We start from the raw sequence: 22,090 nt of genomic DNA on the forward strand, positions 1-22,090 counted from the left end.
AATTTGAAGGAAATCATGTAAAAATTACGGATATAATATAATCTGACTGTTTCTACAACGTAAAAAAGCTTAAATTATTGATAAAGTGAGGTACGTGCAAGTGCTGAGAACTATGTATTTCCCACTCCGCGCCTCTCTCCCCTTCTCGCTCTTTCTCTATTTCTCACTCTCTCGCACCGTCCCCCCACTACTTTCTGCGGCCATGATGCCATCTCAGCTGATGGCTAGTCGTACATTTAACATGTATTCCCTACCCGTAGTCAGAGTAGTAGAGTGAGCATTTTATTTAATAACAGCCATATTTTTCTTAGGATTGTTTTCAAAAACTGAGAATTATTAATTGAGGATATAACAAGTAATTTTTTTCAAAAAAAAAAAAAAAACATAAACAAGCAGTATTTATTTTTTTGTAAATAATTTGTAAAGTTGGTGACTTGCGATGATTCACGTGAGTGGAAGTAAGTGAGCGATAGTCGGTAAAGAAAGACAGCACTAGTGAGTGAGAAAGAAACCAATAGCCATTGACTATTGGTGTCCTTCACATGTCACGGTACTACCTTAAGCTGTCAGAACAATGAAATTCCTCCACATAATTATCAGATTATAGGTTAGCACAACAAGGACATCGAGCTGAACTGTCTGCATATAAATCTGATGAGCTTGAGTATTTCAAGGTCACTATTTTTTTTTTTACATCTTCAAAAATCGGCCGTGAGTTCTGACTGCATCCAAATCGTCAGTCTTTTGAATAGGATACCTTTTAGAGGTCACTCAACATTCCCCCTGAATATCCGATGAGCTTGAATAATTTTTTTTCTTTTCTCATTTTCTACCCCTTCGTGCTGCCACCCCCGGCTTGTAAGCCGGCAGATTAATACTTCTCTGTTACCGGAAGCACATAGGGCGTATACGATATTAATGTCTGACGCACTCGACTATTTCTTTATAATAAATTGTTTTTACATTTTTGAAAATCAGTACCTACTTCCCCCGGCAGCAAAAGGTCATATATCGTACGAACTTTTTTTCTTTTTAGTATCTAATCTTTATGATCCAATAGGTTCTCGCAGCGCTCGAGTGACTTACCATTTAGCCTCTTTTGCTCCCCTACTATTACGAACGACTGCACTCGCTCTGCGTAAGATAGCGTGGTATTGTGCGTCTGACGGGCGCTTGCGGTTGCTCCGCAAGTATGGACGCTTGCCGCGACTGCTCGGCCAGCGGGCCCGGCGCGACGTAGAGTGCGTCCGTACCGAAAGGGTTAAAACGATATTCATTCCAGTGTAATTTCCTAGTGCGTTAAATGCCAGAACATCAAATTATTCCGCAAATCTATAAAGTTGAATAATGTAAATTCTCTACATTGTACTTCACGACGATCTGTTATCGTTCTCTTTGTTATCTTTCTTTCTCGCGTTTGTGGTGAAAACCCACGAGTTTGCGTCATTGGAAAAAACGCGGCGCCTCGCAAAGACTTCCGTTTCATTACCGGATGAAATCTGGGCGAGTCCTACCGCAGGAAAGAGAGGGGGGGTGTACTTATCGCAATAATGTATTCGTCCGAACGTAGCCTTCTCCTTCATTCGCTCTCATTGTCAGACTTGTTCTCGTGACGGCTACAACTTCTCGTTTTCATGCTGAGCAAGATACTTGATTGAGTTTGATTGAATTTGCAAAAATCTATGTATCGGAATTATTAATTGAACGACGTTTTTCGCGTATAAGAAGTATCATCGCCACGGGATTTTTTTTTTTTTCTTGAGAACGCACGTGACAACGGATCGCCGATCGAACAGATTGACAGTTTACTGGACTCGCTGAACCGAGTGGCGTTCATTTCTAAGCGTACGACAGAGGCAGGGGAATTTGACGTGGTATGTATTTCTGCTAATTCTGTTTTTCAGGCGCATATGAAGCGGGCTGTTTGTAATTTCACAGCGACGATTGAAGAGCTTTATGCGTATTTATCGTCTCGCATTAAAACTGTGATCGATTCTGTTCGCATTAATTGGAGTAACATACGTTTCACTTTTTTGAGATTCCAGTCTGACTAGCCTATCCGGGTTTCACATAGCATAGTATATTATGTAACAGGAGAATAAAGGCGGATGATATTCCCGCGGGCAGAAATCACCCCAACGAATAATCGAATTTCATTCCTGAGTTATGTACGTAGGACTTCATTTCCGACTCAACCCTGGCCACATTATTGACTTCAAAAGAAAAGAAACGAAAATCTAACAAACGAATTCAAGTTGAAACGGGTTATTACTCTATTATAAGAAATATTCCGTTAAACGAAAAGACAAACTTATTTCCAAAAATACCAGGATCAGACTAAAAACAAAATTTATTGTAGAACGCAATTTCTAGAAGTACCATCAGTTTGCTTGCTTTCTTTAAAGTTTATCACAATTTTGAATCGTTTATTTCCACTAAGAAAGGGGTTTACATATCTATTTTTTATTTTGGGGAGACTGGGGCTGGAAGTTACACTCTTTACAAAAAATGAAATTTCGCACAATGTATAAATACGAATTCATCCCCAATTGATGCGGCTTTAGGTTTACTATCAAATATTAATTCTGCGACAGAACTAATTGGATATCGAAAATCGTTCTTAAGATATGCATTTTTTTTAAACTTTAACAGACTGTCAAATCTTACCCCGGTCTGGGGCAAGAAGATACGACCCTGGGGTAAATTGTTTCATATTTTTTTTTTTTCTGTGGCTTAAGAGGAAGTTGACCCTGTTCCTTACAACAATGGTCTCTTATGATTAGTCGATTATGTTAACCGTTCAGAAAATATTCACCGTCAAACTTATGCAATAATTATTTGTTTCGATGTACCCAAACATGGTTGGGACTAAGAAAAAAACGAGAATAAAAGATTAGAACATTTTCATGTTCATAGAAACTGAAATTTGTACAATTTCCCCGAAACTCATGAATTGAATTGAAATTGTTTGAATTATTAACAAAAGACTGTTAAAAATAGTGTGCATTGAAGTTTGACGGTGAATATCTTCTGAACAGTGAACTCATACAAAAAAAATTGCAAGAGACCTTTCTTGTAGAGAATTCAATTTCCTATGAAAATATGAGTTGCGCGTATTATAATGACGTTTTGTTGAAGAGTTATAAAATTCATAAAAAAAAAAGACATCTACCTCAAAATGATCAAACTTTTACCTTCGATAACTTCTGAACAGTGAGGTGTGCAAAAAAATTTCAAGAAACCTTTTTTGTAGAGAATTCAATTTCTTACGAAAATATGATACGTCGTTTTATTTTTATAAATAGTAGATACCGAGATATGTATTTTTCTTCCTCGCCATAAGAAAAAAATAGAAAACTGCGAGGCGGAGGACCTTCCTATTAAAATTAAGAGCTCATACTTGGAGAGAATGTTTTTGAGGTCTCTACCAACCAAGTTTTCGGAGTACCAAGTGAAAAAAAAAATAGTCGATTTTTTTGGCCCACCCTAGTATGCGTGTATGATTACCCCAGAATTACGTCAAGTTTATTTCTAAGAACAAAACGCGCGTATTTTAGTGGCGTAATAGGTACGCGCCGTATTTACTTCGTATGGAAAGTTCTGCCAGATACCTTGTAATTTTACCTTGGATACTTAGGTAGTCACAATGAGTGATGAGAATATTCCTTATGATCGACAAAGTGTAAACACTCATGCTAATTGCCGAATATCGATTTCGATCATTTAACCTGAACACGTAACAAATTGATGACATATTTCAGCGACTAATGCAAACCGGGCTAGTACCACACGTCACAATGCATTCTAGTTTATATTTTCGTATGTATACAAAAACTTGAGAATGTCATTATACTGCTATCATGAACAGCAATATCGGCTCTTGACAGTACCTTCTTAGATTAAAGCCCTGCGATTGTTCGTACTCAAGTGATTGAATCTCGAAGTCGGAGAGGATGCGACATCAATCATATAAATAATTCGATTCACCTAATTTTTTCCTGAAATTTGCCAAAATCTTTACGCCGAGTCGTTTCTCCTTCTTCAAAGACAGGTTCCCTCTCTTCTTAGCCATCGCGGGAATAAATACTGATTCGAAATAATAAAAAACACTGTAGAAAAACACAAGCAAAAATAAAAGCGCGGAACACTATCCACGTGCCGAGCGACGAGGATTCGAAGGAGGGGAATTGTAGCGGGGGGTGTTGAGTCTACTCTCCTCGCCTGTAATTCGCATGGTCGCCCGCCAACGCAGTCGTGGCGCTAGCAGCCGCCCGCCTTTTGCGCGAAAGATTTGCTGTTTTATGCTTCGTGGTTTTCCTTCTCATTTCCTCATTTTTGAAGATAAATAGGTTCTTAGCGAGTCAATTTCAAGATAAAGAAAAGATCTGTGTCGCCTCTTTCGCCGAATTTCGAGAAAAAATTCACTGTTCGCTGTGTCTCACTTCAAAGATAACGTACTTTCAAGTACGTTTTTCGCAAATCTGAAAGCGAAATCGAAAATTCGGCAAGAGAGGCGGTACAGATCTATCCTTTATCTTCAAAATGACCTCCCAAGAGCCCAATTATCTTCAAAAATGAGGAAATGAGAAGGAAAATCGTGATTCCCTGTTTGCGCGCGCTCTTCAAGGCGTAGGCAACGCCCTTAATATCGCAAAAGAATCAGGTACGGAAGTATAAAGAAACTGTTCGAGTAATTCACATTTCTGGTTATATGTTTTTAATTATTGATACAAAAATAAAGAAAATAATATTTTCTCCAAATTCCCAGCAACTCCTTCGTGTAATTGAAAAATGCACAATCTTTATTGTTGGTTTGAAATATTCTTGAACGTAAGAATGTCAATAATTTGGTTAAATCCTGTCTGGTCCTTGAGAAAAGGAACAAAATGAACAAAATCTTGGTCATTTTACGACCATAAAATATAAACCACAAAAATGTACTCCGTGAAATCTTTGTATACGGTTGTAAATTCAAAGTACGGTCCATTTTCACATTGGGTACGACCTATGGCCACCAGAGGGTTGGTAACGCAGCCACAGCAGCGGCGTGGCTTATGGTCAGGGTGGTGGCTTGGGCTCAGCTTGGCTAAGTAACTTGGTAGTTGAAGGTCGATTAATGCGGGTCAGTAATTTTGTTGGTGTATCAATACTAATCAGTTGAGAAAAAAGAACAAAAAATAATCAAATTTGGAGGAGAACCTATTTATCAGTGATTGACAAAGTTTGTCTCAGTTTAGCCGAAGAAAGCGGACCTAGAAAATTTTTAATCAAACGTTCCAGTGCTGAATAGCTACATATAAATCACACTACACGCTCAGGATGTATGTAAATTAATATCATATAGTGTTTCCCGCAACAATATTAAACCTGATATTTTGATATTATTACTCTTTGAATCGTATTTGAAACACCGCATTGCGCCCGTGCGACACTTCTTGATCAGTTTCTGTTGGTCTCTGAATGATTCTGAGGATTTCGTATTTTTACAAAGTAGTCTTGATTATAGACTTCTGAAATTATTTACGAAGTGAATTGACATGTTTATCTTGACTATAAAATTTGTGAATCCCAGTTGTGAAAATATTGGTTACATGTTACAATACTAGCCACCTGTTGATTGAAATTATCATGTTAAAGCACAGCTAGCAACATGTCCAGCACATCGCAAAAGCACAGAAACTTCGCAGCTGAACCAATGAGAGAAAAGCCGGTGACTGAACTTGCTGGTGTCGGTGAAGTTTTAGGCAAAAGATTGGAGGCAACTGGTTTTGATAAGGTTTGTGCAACAATTGTAATCCGTAATTGTCACGTGTTTGGTTAACTACACGTGGTTACATTTACCGTACATATAGCCTCGAAATTGTTACTGAAGAAGACATCACTTTATACATCGTCGTAACAAATTTTCAACTTCTAATTTGTATGAAATTTCGCACAGGCTTATGTTGTTCTTGGCCAATATCTGGTTCTGAAGAAGGATAAAGAGTTGTTTCAAGAATGGATGAAAGATACATGCAGCGCAAATACAAAACAGTCTCGAGATTGCTCCCAGTGCCTTTGTGATTGGTGTGAAGAGTTCTTGTAAATCTTAGGCAAAATGAGTGACATTTTTTTACTTCTGTAAACGATTGAATTTGGTTTTTTTTTTGTTTTTTTTTTTTTAACAAAATGATCTTTTATATAACTATAACTTAAAAGCATGTTCTACCAAATTCAATTGTACATAATCCTTACCTGTACTGAAGATGAATACAAATTTTAACGAAATTTTATATGCTTCCAGTCATCCTTCTTATGGTCTACAACGCAAAGTAACCAGTAGCATATGATCTTTATACGTATTTGTACCATATACGTAATTGGTGAATAATTGAAGGGCTCTTGCAACGTAACACATGTACACGATATATCTAGGAGACGTCGCGTAAGACCTCCTTCAGCAAGCGTCTCTTATACATACTTCATACATCACAGTTATGTTATCAGAATCGTTCAACAGCAAAACTCAGCTATAGCATAACCATACGTAAGTCATACGTGCAGCAATCGGTATCAGCTGCAACGAAACTTTTACAATTGGCATACGTATTTTTCACGTCAACTAAGAAGCCGTGTAATCATGTGAATCATGGTCCCCGGTTTAAATGTTGCGGTAAGCCAACCGTGTCACTGGATGATCTCCTTCAAGAAATCCCCAATGATAGTCAACCTGGACAGTAAACTGAAGCAGCTTATTAGCTTATTTATTAATCGTACGAGTTGGTGTCAACGACGGAATCACGAGCAGCACGTGACGGCACATCTAGCAATAATCTTCGACACACAAAATTTTCCATTTATAAAATTTTTTCTCATTGTTTTATGAGAGAACAAATTGTAGAAACAAAAGTCAGACCACCGTGCATTTGAAACCGTTATTATGTTATCTTTTACTGCGATAATAACCGCTTCCCGTTAAACAGGAAGGTGACGTTGTCGCGTGAACAGGAATAAAACTGTAGTTCACGTATATAATGATTCGAATTCAAGGATCACTTATGGAATAATGATCTCAATTTAAATACTAGAAGGAATTAACGAAGTATTATATTTGAGTAGTTGAAGTGAGGTTCCCAAATACTCGTTATCGCACAAATACCTGATAATTGTTATTATTTTTGAAAAACGAGAAGACGGCGGTATTCGTCGGTCTTACTCAAGAAAGAGATACGTGGTATCGTACATCTGTTTGAGATAATTTATTACCATGACTGACAACGCGGCGGACGATTATTACCATATATTAGTGTATCAAATATTATCGAGTAATTCTAATCATACGCGCAAGTTATAATTAACCCTTTCGGCCCGATCGGTGACTATAGTCACCCAACGCCCGACGCTCGCTCTGTACGAGCGGTGACCATGGTAACCCAACATTATGTTATAATTTTTTAAGCATTTTTTTTTATAGTAGGGGAGCCCAAGAGGGGATTTTAGGTGTTATTCAAGCGCGACAGAACAATATAAGGGAGGAAACCTTGCACCCTGTTATGAACAACCACCATATATGAACCCTTAACATGCAAGGGTGCGTCTAGGGTAGCCAATCAGATTAGTAAAAAAAAAATCGATCCTCAAATTAATTCGAGCTCGTCAGATTAATAGAAGGTAAGTTAATTACATGGAAAAAAGCGTCAATTTCAATATTCCGACGATTCGATCATGATATAAGAGAATAAGCGAATAATTAGTTTGCAAAACAAAAACGTCACCTGGAAGTATTCGAGCGCGGTTATTTTTTTTTTTTTAATTTGAAGGAAATCATGTAAAAATTACGGATATAATATAATCTGACTGTTTCTACAACGTAAAAAAGCTTAAATTATTGATAAAGTGAGGTACGTGCAAGTGCTGAGAACTATGTATTTCCCACTCCGCGCCTCTCTCCCCTTCTCGCTCTTTCTCTATTTCTCACTCTCTCGCACCGTCCCCCCACTACTTTCTGCGGCCATGATGCCATCTCAGCTGATGGCTAGTCGTACATTTAACATGTATTCCCTACCCGTAGTCAGAGTAGTAGAGTGAGCATTTTATTTAATAACAGCCATATTTTTCTTAGGATTGTTTTCAAAAACTGAGAATCATTAATTGAGGATATAACAAGTAATTTTTTTCAAAAAAAAAAAAAAAACATAAACAAGCAGTATTTATTTTTTTGTAAATAATTTGTAAAGTTGGTGACTTGCGATGATTCACGTGAGTGGAAGTAAGTGAGCGATAGTCGGTAAAGAAAGACAGCACTAGTGAGTGAGAAAGAAACCAATAGCCATTGACTATTGGTGTCCTTCACATGTCACGGTACTACCTTAAGCTGTCAGAACAATGAAATTCCTCCACATAATTATCAGATTATAGGTTAGCACAACAAGGACATCGAGCTGAACTGTCTGCATATAAATCTGATGAGCTTGAGTATTTCAAGGTCACTATTTTTTTTTTTACATCTTCAAAAATCGGCCGTGAGTTCTGACTGCATCCAAATCGTCAGTCTTTTGAATAGGATACCTTTTAGAGGTCACTCAACATTCCCCCTGAATATCCGATGAGCTTGAATAATTTTTTTTCTTTTCTCATTTTCTACCCCTTCGTGCTGCCACCCCCGGCTTGTAAGCCGGCAGATTAATACTTCTCTGTTACCGGAAGCACATAGGGCGTATACGATATTAATGTCTGACGCACTCGACTATTTCTTTATAATAAATTGTTTTTACATTTTTGAAAATCAGTACCTACTTCCCCCGGCAGTAAAAGAGCATATATCGTATGAACTTTCTTTCTTTTTAGTATCTAATCTTTATGATTCAATAGGTTCTCGCAGCGCTAAAGTGACTCACCATTTAGCCTCTTGGGCTCCCCTACTATTACGGCGGTATTGAGGATCTCGATCATGCTCCACCCAGAATCGCGTTGTTCAAAATCCTAAACCTTCACAAGTAGATCGGCCCTTGCGTGTGTAAACCAACCGTTGATATCGCTCAAGGGGAGGATCGCGATGTTGGCAGTGTTGAAGCTTTTAACTTCTTCCGCAATCCGCTCGTGCTTTATGTTTTCAAATTTGCACGATAATGAGAGGTTATCCTTCAGATTACCCTCCTTGCGCAGTACCAGCCTCAATCGCTCAACGATGATCCGTTGCGCGTCGTCGAAAAAGGCGTCCAAATTCTTATGCCCGAGATTCGTTACAACTCCGGTTCGGATCCGGTTGGCGAAAGCACTTTCAACTTCGTCCCACTGCACGCTCGCAGGGCTGCCGATGTTAGCACCCATCACCACGGCGCACAGTGGTCCAAAAGCCCGAATTCCTGGTCAAAACTAATAACTCAAATATTTCTCAGTGAAAATTGCTAGTATTACTATACCTGTAGTTTTTTGGCTTGCTGGTTTCGAAAATGAATGCAAAAATGCGAAATTCAAAATGGCGGCCCCGAAATGGCGGATATTTTTTACAAAAAATGCTACGAATTTTTAGAAATTCGTAGTGCGAATGTTTTTTGGGTCGCTGATACCGAAAAAAAAACGAAAATGCAAAATTCAAAATGGCGGACGTAGAATGGCGGATGTTTTTCGCGGAAAATGATACCAATTCGCTGAAATTCATACTAGTAATGTTTTTGGGGTCGCCGATTCCGAAAACGAATGTAAAAATACGAAATTGAAAATGGTGGACCGAAAATGGCGGGAATATTTCGTGAAAAATGGTACAACTTTGTTAAAAGTGATATTTTGTAAATTAATTTCTTTAATTCATACAGTCTTTTTTCTTATCAAACAAAATAACATAATTTTTAAAGATACATACTAATCGCTATCTGAATTCTCATCATCGACGTCGTTTCGATGAATGACGTTGTCCGCGTCGCCCCGCTACACTAATCCCACGAGGCGGGCCACGAGGCTCCGACCGAGTCGACAAAACACTGCTTCGAAGAATGCGTATTTTTGACCAATGGAGCAAAAACGAGCAGGCGATGCCAACGGTTTCACATTCTCTATACTTTTTCACACTAGGAATCGTTGAGATCTCCGCAGGATCTCCGGGGATCATAACTAATTCTCTACAGATAGTAATGCAATTCAATGAAATAGATTATTTTGCAGCACTCGTATTGCATCATTAATATCATCGCCATAAATTCCGAAACTTGGTTCATTCACAAAATTTATTTAATTCACTTACCTTGAGGAATAATATCCATTTTGGTTGACTCGATTTTGATGAAAATTGAAAAAACTACAGCCTCATTTTTCGCGCGCTCGAAAGCGCGCACACACCACAGTCCCGCGCGAGTCTATATGAACATCTGACCTTTTGGATTTCAAAGCTCTAATGCTATCTATTGACAAATATGTGAAGCTTTACCTCGGATGATAACTTTCGGTTTTGGGGGTTTTGGCCAAGAATTCGGGCTTTCGGACCACTGTGCGGCGTGCTGCTGCTGCCGCTGCTGCTGTCGCTGCCTCAGCTGTTGCCGAATCTTTGCTATCCAGGATTGTACGAGCGTGATTGTATGCTGAATTTGTAGTTTCGTACCTATGCTCGTTCTCGGACGCTTGGAAACATCACGCAGCAATTGAAGATTTTCCATTCCAACGTCAATCCAGTGCTGGAAGATGTTGTCATTCTCCTGCTCGGGATGCAGCTCGCCCAACAAATCGTGCGCGTTCTCCATCGTTTTGACGATATTTGAGTATGTTTCAGCGGCCATGACTTTAACGCTGATATATGCAGAACTTTGATGAACTTTTGACTTGCACGTATCGTGTAAGACTGATGAGTCTGCATCGGATGCGTTGAGTTAATATATGCAGATAGATCGTAAGAATTTGGGGGGGTGGTAGTGAAAGGTCCAAGCTTGGTACCCCCACTCGCCATCCGGTCAATTAACACAAAAGAATGTATTCGAAGTATGTGGAAAATATTATTTTTCGCCTTGGGGGTGAACTGCTGGCGCGGAAGTTTACGGGTAACGGTGAAAAATCAAAATCGTATGTCGAAAATATTATTTTCGCCCTGGGGGCAAACTGTTAGCGTGAAAGTTTACGGATCGTCATCAACATTCCCCGTCTAATTGCGATGTCACCATCCGGTCGATTAACACAAAAGAATGTATTCGAAGTATGTCGAAAATATTATTTTTCGCCCTGGGGCAAACTATTAGCGTGAAAGTTTACCGGTGACGGTGAAAAAATCAAAATGGCTATTCATCCGGCCAAGAAATAAATCACATTATCAAACTGTCTGACGATAAAAATTAAAATAGCTGCTCATCCGACTAAGCAAAAATCAAAATGGCCGCTCGTCACACAGCAAATCAAGCGAGTATACTGGTGACGTCATGTATGTTAACCGCTGGTAGCAATATCATGGGAATGTTTTGGGTTAGAACTCTCATATCCTATCTACTCAAAGAATTCTAGCACCGGTAAAGCCTTAATTTTAATAGTACACGTATGGACATTAATTCTGCGACAGCTAATCAACGGCATTTTTAAGACCGAAGCACATAAAACTCCGGAAGTCATAAGCGGAACGCAAAAGCCATAGCGCATGCGCTATGGTCTCTGCATTCTGCACATGGCGTCTGGATTTTCATCCCACACAAAAATCCATAGGGATATCACGTGGCATAACACTAGACCAACGCTAAGCCGGTAGAAATTAAGCAACAAGTGATATTGGTAATTTTGCTAGGAAATAAATTAATATCAACACAAAAGTAAATACTATTGCTACGTATAAATAAATGTATTTTAGGTAAAAACTCTTCGCTCACATACGATTCGATGCAATTATAAGCGCTTATCCCCATATAGCCGTTATTTGATCGATTTACAATATTTTTAGGCAATGTTAGATTAGTAAAAAGATATATTTCGCAATATAGCTTCATCAAAATGAGCCTTAACAGTAATTGAAGACCTGATTTGTTTCGAAGCCGCAGAAAAATAATTACTCCCATACGAGCCTTCGGAGCGGGATGTGAGAAGGAGCCATATCTCCTGAATCTGCGCCAGAGTACTAATCGTAACGAGCACGTGGTACCCACAGGACTTCCGCTCCGAGTATATCAGTTGGCACTCGTGCGGGGACTGTTGGGTGCGACACTTTTATCGTTTTGTCAAGTGTTGTAGGTAAAGTAAGTTTTTAAAAGGTTCAAATTACGAGCTGGTCGGAATCTGTGGCTTCATTTGCACTATTAAGGCTAGTATTTAGAACACTCTAGAACTTCGAGAAAAAGTTTTGAGGATCCCTCTCTTTTCGAGGAAACACACTTTGTTAACAGGATGAATTCTTTTCTTCTGTAACGTACCCATGATTATACCAATGAGTAATATCATGATATATTGCGTTGGAGGTGCGCAATTTTGGAAATGAGGTCGAAATGAGAGATTCGTAATTTATTAATAACAGTCAAAACACCAAAAGATGAAAGGAAAAAACCATTTCTCAACATAGCAGACGGTCGTCAAAACTAAGTAATCATGGGTTCGACTAAAATGCACCATGTGGCCGTCGTCGGTCAGATTTATGCCTCTCAACATATATATTTTTGAAACAACTCGACATAATTTGCAAATTCGGTCAAATGACTGATTATCGGAATCACGTAAATTTTAAAATAGCGGCAGCCTGCAGTTATATAAGTAAGCAGCGAAGCCTGCAGAAACCCGTTGTAATTCACGAGGCTGAAGTTAGTATCGTTAAGGGTGTTGCCTACGCCTCGACGAGCGCGCGCGAACAGAGACTCACGATTTTCCTTCTCATTTCCTCATTTTTGAAGATAATTGGGCTCTTGGGAGGTCATTTTGAAGATAAAGGATAGATCTGTACCGCCTCTCTTGCCGAATTTTCGATTTCGCTTTCAGATTTGCGAAAAACGTACTTGAAAGTACGTTATCTTTGAAGTGAGACACAGCGAACAGTGAATTTTTTCTCGAAATTCGGCGAAAGAGGCGACACAGATCTTTTCTTTATCTTGAAATTGACTCGCTAAGAACCTATTTATCTTCAAAAATGAGGAAATGAGAAGGAAAACCACGAAGCATAAAACAGCAAATCTTTCGCGCAAAAGGCGGGCGGCTGCTAGCGCCACGACTGCGTTGGCGGGCGACCATGCGAATTACAGGCGAGGAGAGTAGACTCAACACCCCCCGCTACAATTCCCCTCCTTCGAATCCTCGTCGCTCGGCACGTGGATAGTGTTCCGCGCTTTTATTTTTGCTTGTGTTTTTCTACAGTGTTTTTTATTATTTCGAATCAGTATTTATTCCCGCGATGGCTAAGAAGAGAGGGAACCTGTCTTTGAAGAAGGAGAAACGACTCGGCGTAAAGATTTTGGCAAATTTCAGGAAAAAATTAGGTGAATCGAATTATTTATATGATTGATGTCGCATCCTCTCCGACTTCGAGATTCAATCACTTGAGTACGAACAATCGCAGGGCTTTAATCTAAGAAGGTACTGTCAAGAGCCGATATTGCTGTTCATGATAGCAGTATAATGACATTCTCAAGTTTTTGTATACATACGAAAATATAAACTAGAATGCATTGTGACGTGTGGTACTAGCCCGGTTTGCATTAGTCGCTGAAATATGTCATCAATTTGTTACGTGTTCAGGTTAAATGATCGAAATCGATATTCGGCAATTAGCATGAGTGTTTACACTTTGTCGATCATAAGGAATATTCTCATCACTCATTGTGACTACCTAAGTATCCAAGGTAAAATTACAAGGTATCTGGCAGAACTTTCCATACGAAGTAAATACGGCGCGTACCTATTACGCCACTAAAATACGCGCGTTTTGTTCTTAGAAATAAACTTGACGTAATTCTGGGGTAATCATACACGCATACTAGGGTGGGCCAAAAAAATCGACTATTTTTTTTTTCACTTGGTACTCCGAAAACTTGGTTGGTAGAGACCTCAAAAACATTCTCTCCAAGTATGAGCTCTTAATTTTAATAGGAAGGTCCTCCGCCTCGCAGTTTTCTATTTTTTTCTTATGGCGAGGAAGAAAAATACATATCTCGGTATCTACTATTTATAAAAATAAAACGACGTATCATATTTTCGTAAGAAATTGAATTCTCTACAAAAAAGGTTTCTTGAAATTTTTTTGCACACCTCACTGTTCAGAAGTTATCGAAGGTAAAAGTTTGATCATTTTGAGGTAGATGTCTTTTTTTTTTATGAATTTTATAACTCTTCAACAAAACGTCATTATAATACGCGCAACTCATATTTTCATAGGAAATTGAATTCTCTACAAGAAAGGTCTCTTGCAATTTTTTTTGTATGAGTTCACTGTTCAGAAGATATTCACCGTCAAACTTCAATGCACACTATTTTTAACAGTGGCGTTAGTTGCACAAGGCAAACAGACGAAGCGATAGGATTCAAAACAAAAATCCTCTCGAGCAAAACATTTTATGTACAATTTTTGAAAAAAGTTCCAAAATGTTCTCTAAAAAAACGCCAGAAAAATAATTAGGAGCATGATTGGGATTTCAAGGTATTAAAAAAAAAATTTGTAATATTACTAAAAAAAATTGTAAATTACGAAAAGTTTTTGAAACAGAGAACTTCTATGGTAGTCACTTCGACGACAGAAACTGAAATTTGTACAAATTTTCCCGAAACTCACGAATTAAATTGAAATTGTTTGAATTATTAAGGGGTTAGGTGGGTTTTAAAATTTCAAAAAATCGAATATTTTTTTTTTTTGCTCATCTTATAATTGAATATGTTGAGAATATTCCTTTAAAATTTTGAAACGATCCGAGTCATATTCTAAGAGATATAGCCTTTGGATGTTTCACCCATCAGGCTATAACCGAGCGTGACGCAGGTATATGGAGGCAGATATATCGAGGCAGCTGCTTAGCTATTGTTCATTTATTTTTGTGATGCGAATACTAGGCTTAGGACTTGCCGGATGTAAAAAATTCTGTGGTTTGATGGATATAAGTTCCTCATTCTTGAATGCATCAACGTACAATTTTTATGTTGATAAAATACATGAGTGCGTCATAACTGTTGCCGAATCAATTTTGTTGTCTGCTGCAAATCAAGAAAAAAAATTAACGTGTGATGAAAATAATGTTAAAGATACGACAGATGTTACCGTGTCAGGTGATGGCACGTGGAAAAAATATGGGTTTGCATCATTATACGGTGTAAGCACGATTATTTACATGTTATTTGAATGTAAATCTTCAATCGCGTTTTTCTCGAAACTACATTTTTGAAATCGGTAGTCACGATTTCTCGAAAACTTACGAACCGATCTCTTTCAAATATTGCACACTTCTTCAAAATAACATTATCTCGTACTTGAACGAAGGAATTTTTTTTTTTTCCATTCCAAGTAATTTTTCAAGGCCATGAAGGGTGCAAATTTTACTCAAAATAAGGGTTTTTTGTTTTCAATGCCGTCAAAAATGTAATTTTTGTTTTTTTTTTTTCCTTAGTCCAAGTACGAGTCTTAAACATCTACTAACAGAAAATTTTTGGTTTTTGCATTTCAGATGAATCCGTCATGAGTTATCCTGACTACGCCGAGAGAACTTTTTTTTGAGGGGTCATAGCAGACGACGTGTCCACGCCTTAATTTTCAATATTTTTCAATGAAAATTTCACAAACTACTTATAAAATATGTATCTTTTATGCGTTAAATTGATGGAATGAAATATTCTGTTGGTTAAGTCAAAAAAAATTCATAAAAATGTACCTATTTTGAGCTTTTGAAACCCACCTAACCCTTTAACAAAATACTGTTAAAAATAGTGTGCATTGAAGTTTGACAGTGAATATCTTCTGAACAGTGAGGTATACAAAAGAATTGTAAGAGACCTTTTTTGTAGACAATTCAATTTCCTATGAAAATATGAGTTGCGCGTATTATAATGACTTTTTGTCGAAGAGTTATAAAATTTATTAAAAAAAAAGACATCTACCTTAAAATGATCAAACTTTAACCTTCAATAACTTCTGAACAGTGAGGTATATAAAAAAATTTTAAGAAACCTTTTTTGTAGAGAATTCAATTTCTTACGAAAATATGATATGTCTTTTCATTTTTATAAATAGTAGATACCGAGATATGTATTTTTCTTCCTCACCATAAGAAAAAAATAGAAAACTGCGAGGCGAAGGACCTTCCTATTAAAATTAAGAGCTGATACTTGGAGAGAATGTTTTTGAGGTCTCTACCAACCAAGTTTTCGGAGTACCAAGTGAAAAAAAAAATACTCGATTTTTTGGCCCACCCTAATGCATACATTACCTACAAAACAGCCACCTACAAAACTGTCATAAAATCAGATACTACTGCCAAGTATAATTTATTTAGAAATTAATGATGATTTTGATATACTATAACTAATGATGACAAAAAAAGAAATTGAAATCAAAATTGAAAAAAAAAAAAACAAAAATTTTGATAAAAAAAAAAAAACAATTGGAGTACGTGGTACTTGGCGGGCCCATGTTTATATTGCCATTACAACATTGATATAGCTCGACTTGTATTTCCATGTGCTTGCTTTAAAAAAGCCCGCCATGTACCACCATCTCCAATTTTTTTTTTTTCAATAAAAATAATTTTTTTTTTTTTCAATTTCAATTTTGATTTCAATTTTTTTTTTTGTCGTCATTAGTTATAGTATATCAAAATCATCATTAGCTTCTAAATAAATTATGCTTGGCAGCAGTATCTGATTTGATGACAGTTTTGTAGGTGGCTGTTTTGTGGGTGGCTGTCACATTAATATACTTGGCGAAAGGTTTTTGCACCAGAGGTGCTTTTTGGGGATATCAGTACTTTTTGTGGGATTTCGCTTGAACAAATTAAAAATTTAAATTCCATAGTCTGCGCCTTCTATAGAATTTATTTAGCCATATAATGCATAAAATGCTCGATGCCTTGTTATATCAATTTTCTCTATCAAGATTACTGTCATGTTTCGCTTATACTGTTTCAAATTAATTTCCATGAGATCCTTCTCATACAGATTTCGTGATTATGTTTGTTAAGTTTAAACGAGTTTAATTTCACTTTTACCATTTTATATTATTTTTTATCATTTTGTGTTTGTTTGGTGCAAACCCGATCATGGTTGGGAGGTAGGGACGGGTTATACGGGTCTCTGTTTGATGGCGACCTCCACGTGGTGAGACCTGGGAGATTGATGATATTTTCGTTGTCATATCATGAATTTGCTCACAGCTATTCGTTGCATTTTCAATTTAAAATGACCTGTGACGACGTCTGGCCGGTAGTCGTAAATAGTTACGTACGTATTATTTTCGAGACTGTATTAGGAACAGCTCTCAGCCGATCAAGCTATGCTTTGAGCCGACTCAAGACAGTCCTGCAAATCGAACCCGACTATGAATACCGGCTGTTAGACTATTACCAGTCACGTGATCGCATTGCGTAGAAATACGGACGCCGGTGAATATAATTTTCGTTGAAATATCAAGAATGTATATCTATATCAACATACGTATGAGGAATTCTACGTCACGTCAATCAAAAAATGACCTCGTATTTTTTCGATTCATACATACTTTTTTTCACATGAAATAAGGGAAAAAGAATCGATACGCATTTTGGTGTCCGTCCGAATTATTCTCGTTTTCGAAAGTTACGAGACAATCATTCAATTTCGATGAAAAAGGAGCTCGCATGTATCCGGTTCTAATCGACGTAAAGACATCGTTTACAGTCCATTCGGAAGGTGAACGCATAAGCTTTCGTAAAAAAAATGCAACGTTGAACATTATTGAAAATCCCAATTTTTATAAACAATTCAAATGTTTGACGATTTTTACCTCATTAATGACAAGTTTTCGAATTATAAAAAAAAACAGTTTCGGGTTCCTTATTAAATTCTGTATTACTAGTAAATTTTTCAAGTGGAATCTGAAAGGAGTCTACTTTTTTTTTCTATTATTCATCAGGCGCTGCGTCTTGCCGAGCGTGATACACCGGGCTGTTTCAAAGTATGTGCAACCGAAAGCCCGTGAGGGGTGGAAGAGGATAGCGCGTCACCCGCCCCACTCCGGCGACAGCTCGGCTGCTCCGTCTCACTTGTTTCTTTACCCTCTCTCTCGCCACGGTTAACGCGGGAAGCGGAGTGGCCCGCGCTTTCTGGCTAGGCAACGCCCTTAACCCCTTTGTATTTTAGGCGAAAATCTTCGCGATTTTGACAAGTGCTGGAATAAATTCTTTCTGTCACACAATTCTGAGAAATCGATTTGTCGCAACCCCAATACGCTGCGAGCAACGGATCAAAAGTTGGAGCCAAAAAACGAAAACTAGTATTTTCGACATTTTTCAGCAGGTGCTTTTTCCTTCGTTATTTCTCTCCTGTTGGTCCCACGCTCTTTTCGCTGCGTTTTCCGAGTTCCTGAAGGTCCAATTGGTCGGGAAAGGGTCATACAAATCAATTCTGAGACGAAAGATTTTTTGGTCAAAAAAAAAAGATGGTTAACCCCTTTGTATTTTTGGCGAAAATCTTTGCGATTTTGAAAAGTGCTGGAATAAATTCTTTCTGTCACAATTCTGACGTAATTTTGCGAGAGAAATCGATTTGTCGCAACCCCAATACGCTGCGAGCAACGGATCAAAAGTTACAGCCAGAAAACAAAAACTAGTATTTTCGACATTTTTCAGCAGGTGCTTTTCCCTTCGTAATTTCTTTCCTGTTGGTCCCACGCTCTTTTCGCTGCGTTTTCCGAGTTCCTGGGGGTCCAATTGGTCGGGAAAGGATCATACAAATCAATTCTGAGACGAAAGATTTTTTTGGTCACAAAATAAGGAAGCTTAACCCCTTTGTATTGTTGGCGAAAATTTTCGCGATTTTTAAAAGTGCCGGAATAAATTCGTTCAAGCACTATTCCGACGTAATTTTGGGAGAAAAATCGATTGGGCTCAGTTCTGAAACGCTGCGATCAACGCTTCCGAAATTACAGCCAAAAAACGAGATCCCGTGTTTTCGACATTTTCCAGCACGCGCTTTTTCGCACGCTGTTTCTCTCCTGTTGGTCCTACGCTCTTTTCGCTGCTTTTTCTGAGTTCTTGAGGGTCTAATTAGTCGGGTAAGGGTCGATTACATCGAATCTGAGGCCAAAAACTTTGGGCCCGAAAAATGAAGAAAAAGTAAGGCTAACCCCTTTGTATTTTTGGCAAAAATTTTCGCGATTTTGGGAAGTGCTGGAATAAATTTTTTCTGGCACAATTCTGACGTAATTTTGCGAGAAAACTCGATTAGGCGCAGTCCCAATACGCTGCGAGCAACGGATCAAAAGTTGGAGCCAACAAACGAAAACTAGTGTTTCGACTTTTTTCAGCAGGTGCTTTTTCCTTCGTTATTTCTCTCTTGTTGGTCCCACGCTCTTTTCGCTGCGTTTTCCGAGTTCCTGAAGGTCCAATTGGTCGGGAAAGGGTCATACAAATCAATTCTGAGACGAAAGATTTTTTCCATTCCATTATAAATCTACATCAGACGTGATGGATCTAGATAAAATCAACCTCGTCTGTCGCCTGGAAACGCTGCCCACTAAGAGAATATCGGATCTGCAGGTTAGGGAGGAGTACAACGTGACGGGGGTAGGACGTGTCAATACTAAGTACGGCACGAGTATTCTGCTCGCGCTAAATCAGCAATTCGAAATATTTTTGCCCCCTAGAATCGTAAGTCTCATGGAAAATGATGTCGCGCAATTCAACGTAATGCAGAAGACGATAATCGAGGGCATTCTACGAATGAAATATCATGAAGCGAATACAACAAATTTGAATTTTTGTGTGACAAATGAGCATAGTCAGCAAAAGCATAACAAAAAGATATCCCAAGAATAGTATGCTCTCTCGGGGAAAATATTAGCTGTTGATCGGTGTCGCTCATGGATTGGAAATTTGGCCCCTCCCCCCCCCCCCCCCCCCCCCTTACACTTTTCATTGAAATTCTCGAAGCATTGGAAATAAAAGCGAACGTGGCAGAACCCGAATTGTCAGTCTTGCATCAATATTCATACAAGCAAAATCAACACTGTTCCAACTTGCAATATGGAGATGATCATGGAAATTCAGAGTTTTGTTGGCCCTGACGATAAATTTATACCCAATGAACTTTGCATCATAAACATAAACTCATCGGGCCTGAGTCGCATTCTCTTCAAACCACCGTACGCTTGGGCAGATCTACCAGCTGAACACAAAGGTACTAACTTGGCTAACGCACAATTTTCACGGAATACCATGGAATGCGGGACTCGAACCTTATGCTGAGGTGCAGAAAGTTGTCACAAAGGCTGTTAAACATGCATGATACGTACATGTCAAAGGTGAGGAGAAGAAACGGTGGCTGACGAAGATCCTTGATGGGGCAAAACAAGTAATAAACATGGAAGATTCACACATTTCACCACCATCACTGCAAGAACTAAAACATATGGAAGAGGCGGGTTGGTGCGATGATTATCATGGAAAAGTTTCAACGGGATACAACTGTGCCTTCGAAAATGTTCAGCGGTTGAAGAAGTGGTATGTCAAGGAGTGCACGGGGTCTCTCGCGAAAACGTTCTGTCTATTCAACAAATTGGGCGGTTCGAAGGAAATGAGGACTGAAAATATCGCTAATTTGCCAAAGCAATTCATCCTTACGTTCGCATCAAACTCAATCGACGTCCAGTAGAATTAGGAAAAAGGGTGGTTGTGATTGGTGGGAAGCCAATTTTTTGTGGAATGGGTTCCTTTTACATATAGAAACATATTCTGAAGTTGCGCCATCTCAAGCTTTTCCGTACAATTATTTAGAGACGTTTAAGTATTCCAATTTCGGGATTTTCTCCTTTTTTAGACCATTTTTCCTCTATTACTCGTAAAGTATCGACCCTACGAGAAAAATGTATAGAAGCAAACTTGTTCAAAATCAAATTTTACACACGGATACGTTGTTTAAAAAAATTTTTAAAAATTTTTTCATCGCCAAATTAACGATTTTCGATGATTTTTTATCAAAAAAAGTACTTTTTTCACACGTATTTTGCAAACAATTGAAATCGAACAATCTTTCTCTGGAGGGTCAGAAAGAGTACATCAAACCTTCATGAAAAAGCATGCGCAGCCCGATCGCTGTGCGCTCGATAGTTTTTTCCCAATATCATTGTTAATTAAGCCCGATTCGAGAGTTGCGTTATCGTAATTGTTAACGTGAGCCAAAATGAGGCCTTCTGAGTTGCTGCCGATTTTTTTACAGATACCTGGGACCTCCCCCTAACGTGTCCAACAAGTTTTACCATCCTATTGCAATTATTATGAACTAGGGAATTTTCCGAAAAATGACTCAAATTTGACCTTAGCAACAAATGCTAATAAGTTCGTCAATTATTGTCGGAATCGAATTCGGGAAAGTGGAACAGTTAGAGCAAAAGAAGACGCAACTTTTGAAACAAGACTCATGGTAATCGGACAGTTTGTTTGTTAACTAGAACACTTCAAAGTCGAAGTGACTTTGTTAATTAACAAATTACGATTTCGACATTTTACGAACGCTATTGTCTTCTTTAATATCAGTACTTGATATGCCAAACAATGTTTTTCAAGCTTCTAACTGATTTCATATCGAAAATCAAGTGAACAACTTAGCTTGTTGAGGCAAAAAGTGCGCGGCAGACCGTCGGGCGCCGTGGTGGGGGGAGAGACTCGCCGCAGCCGGCAGGCGCAAAAATCGAATTCACTGTTTCAATAACGTGCGCGCGTTTTTTTTCGACAATATCTCGGGTTCTAATTGACGTATTTTGATGATTTTTTTTTTAAATCGATATGCCGAGTCGTGAGTAACACGAATATCGAATCACATTCAACAAATTCTTCTATTTAAACACTCAAAATCGGACGGAAGTATAAATCTCGATTTTTTTCGTTGCTAATCATTAGTTTATTCATGAAAATTTAGATTTCCATGCTGAGTATTCGTTCACTTTATTATTCATCATTATGATAAAATGAACAAAATACTCCCAAATTTAAAA

At 38.2% G+C, this 22,090-nt stretch overlaps 1 protein-coding gene and 1 long non-coding RNA gene across 5 annotated transcripts; both read left to right on the top strand.

The window, feature by feature from the left end:
* Positions 1 to 1,297: 1,297 nt before the first annotated feature.
* LOC124301471 (barrier-to-autointegration factor-like) lies at positions 1,298 to 6,227 on the top strand. Of its 4 annotated transcripts, none has more exons than XM_046756573.1 (3): positions 1,298 to 1,874; positions 5,643 to 5,776; positions 5,939 to 6,227. In XM_046756573.1, the coding sequence occupies exons 2-3, from the start codon at positions 5,651 to 5,653 to the stop codon at positions 6,083 to 6,085; spliced, it is 273 nt and encodes a 90-aa protein (XP_046612529.1). In that variant the 5' UTR covers positions 1,298 to 1,874; positions 5,643 to 5,650; the 3' UTR covers positions 6,086 to 6,227. The 4 variants fall into 4 exon arrangements, with proteins under 4 accessions (XP_046612529.1, XP_046612526.1, XP_046612528.1 ...); XM_046756570.1 differs by having other exon boundaries at positions 1,343 to 1,874; positions 5,638 to 5,776; positions 5,939 to 6,219; XM_046756572.1 differs by lacking the exon at positions 1,298 to 1,874 and adding an exon at positions 4,784 to 5,321 and having other exon boundaries at positions 5,638 to 5,776; positions 5,939 to 6,226.
* Positions 6,228 to 9,684: 3,457 nt separating this feature from the next.
* LOC124301476 (uncharacterized) lies at positions 9,685 to 10,470 on the top strand. Its single transcript, XR_006907492.1, has 2 exons — positions 9,685 to 9,740; positions 10,365 to 10,470. It is a non-coding gene; the product is annotated as an uncharacterized LOC124301476 (long non-coding RNA).
* Positions 10,471 to 22,090: the final 11,620 nt, after the last annotated feature.

This window comes from Neodiprion virginianus, chromosome 3 (assembly GCF_021901495.1).
Source record: "Neodiprion virginianus isolate iyNeoVirg1 chromosome 3, iyNeoVirg1.1, whole genome shotgun sequence".
In the NCBI taxonomy this organism is placed as follows: Eukaryota; Metazoa; Arthropoda; class Insecta; order Hymenoptera; family Diprionidae; genus Neodiprion; species Neodiprion virginianus.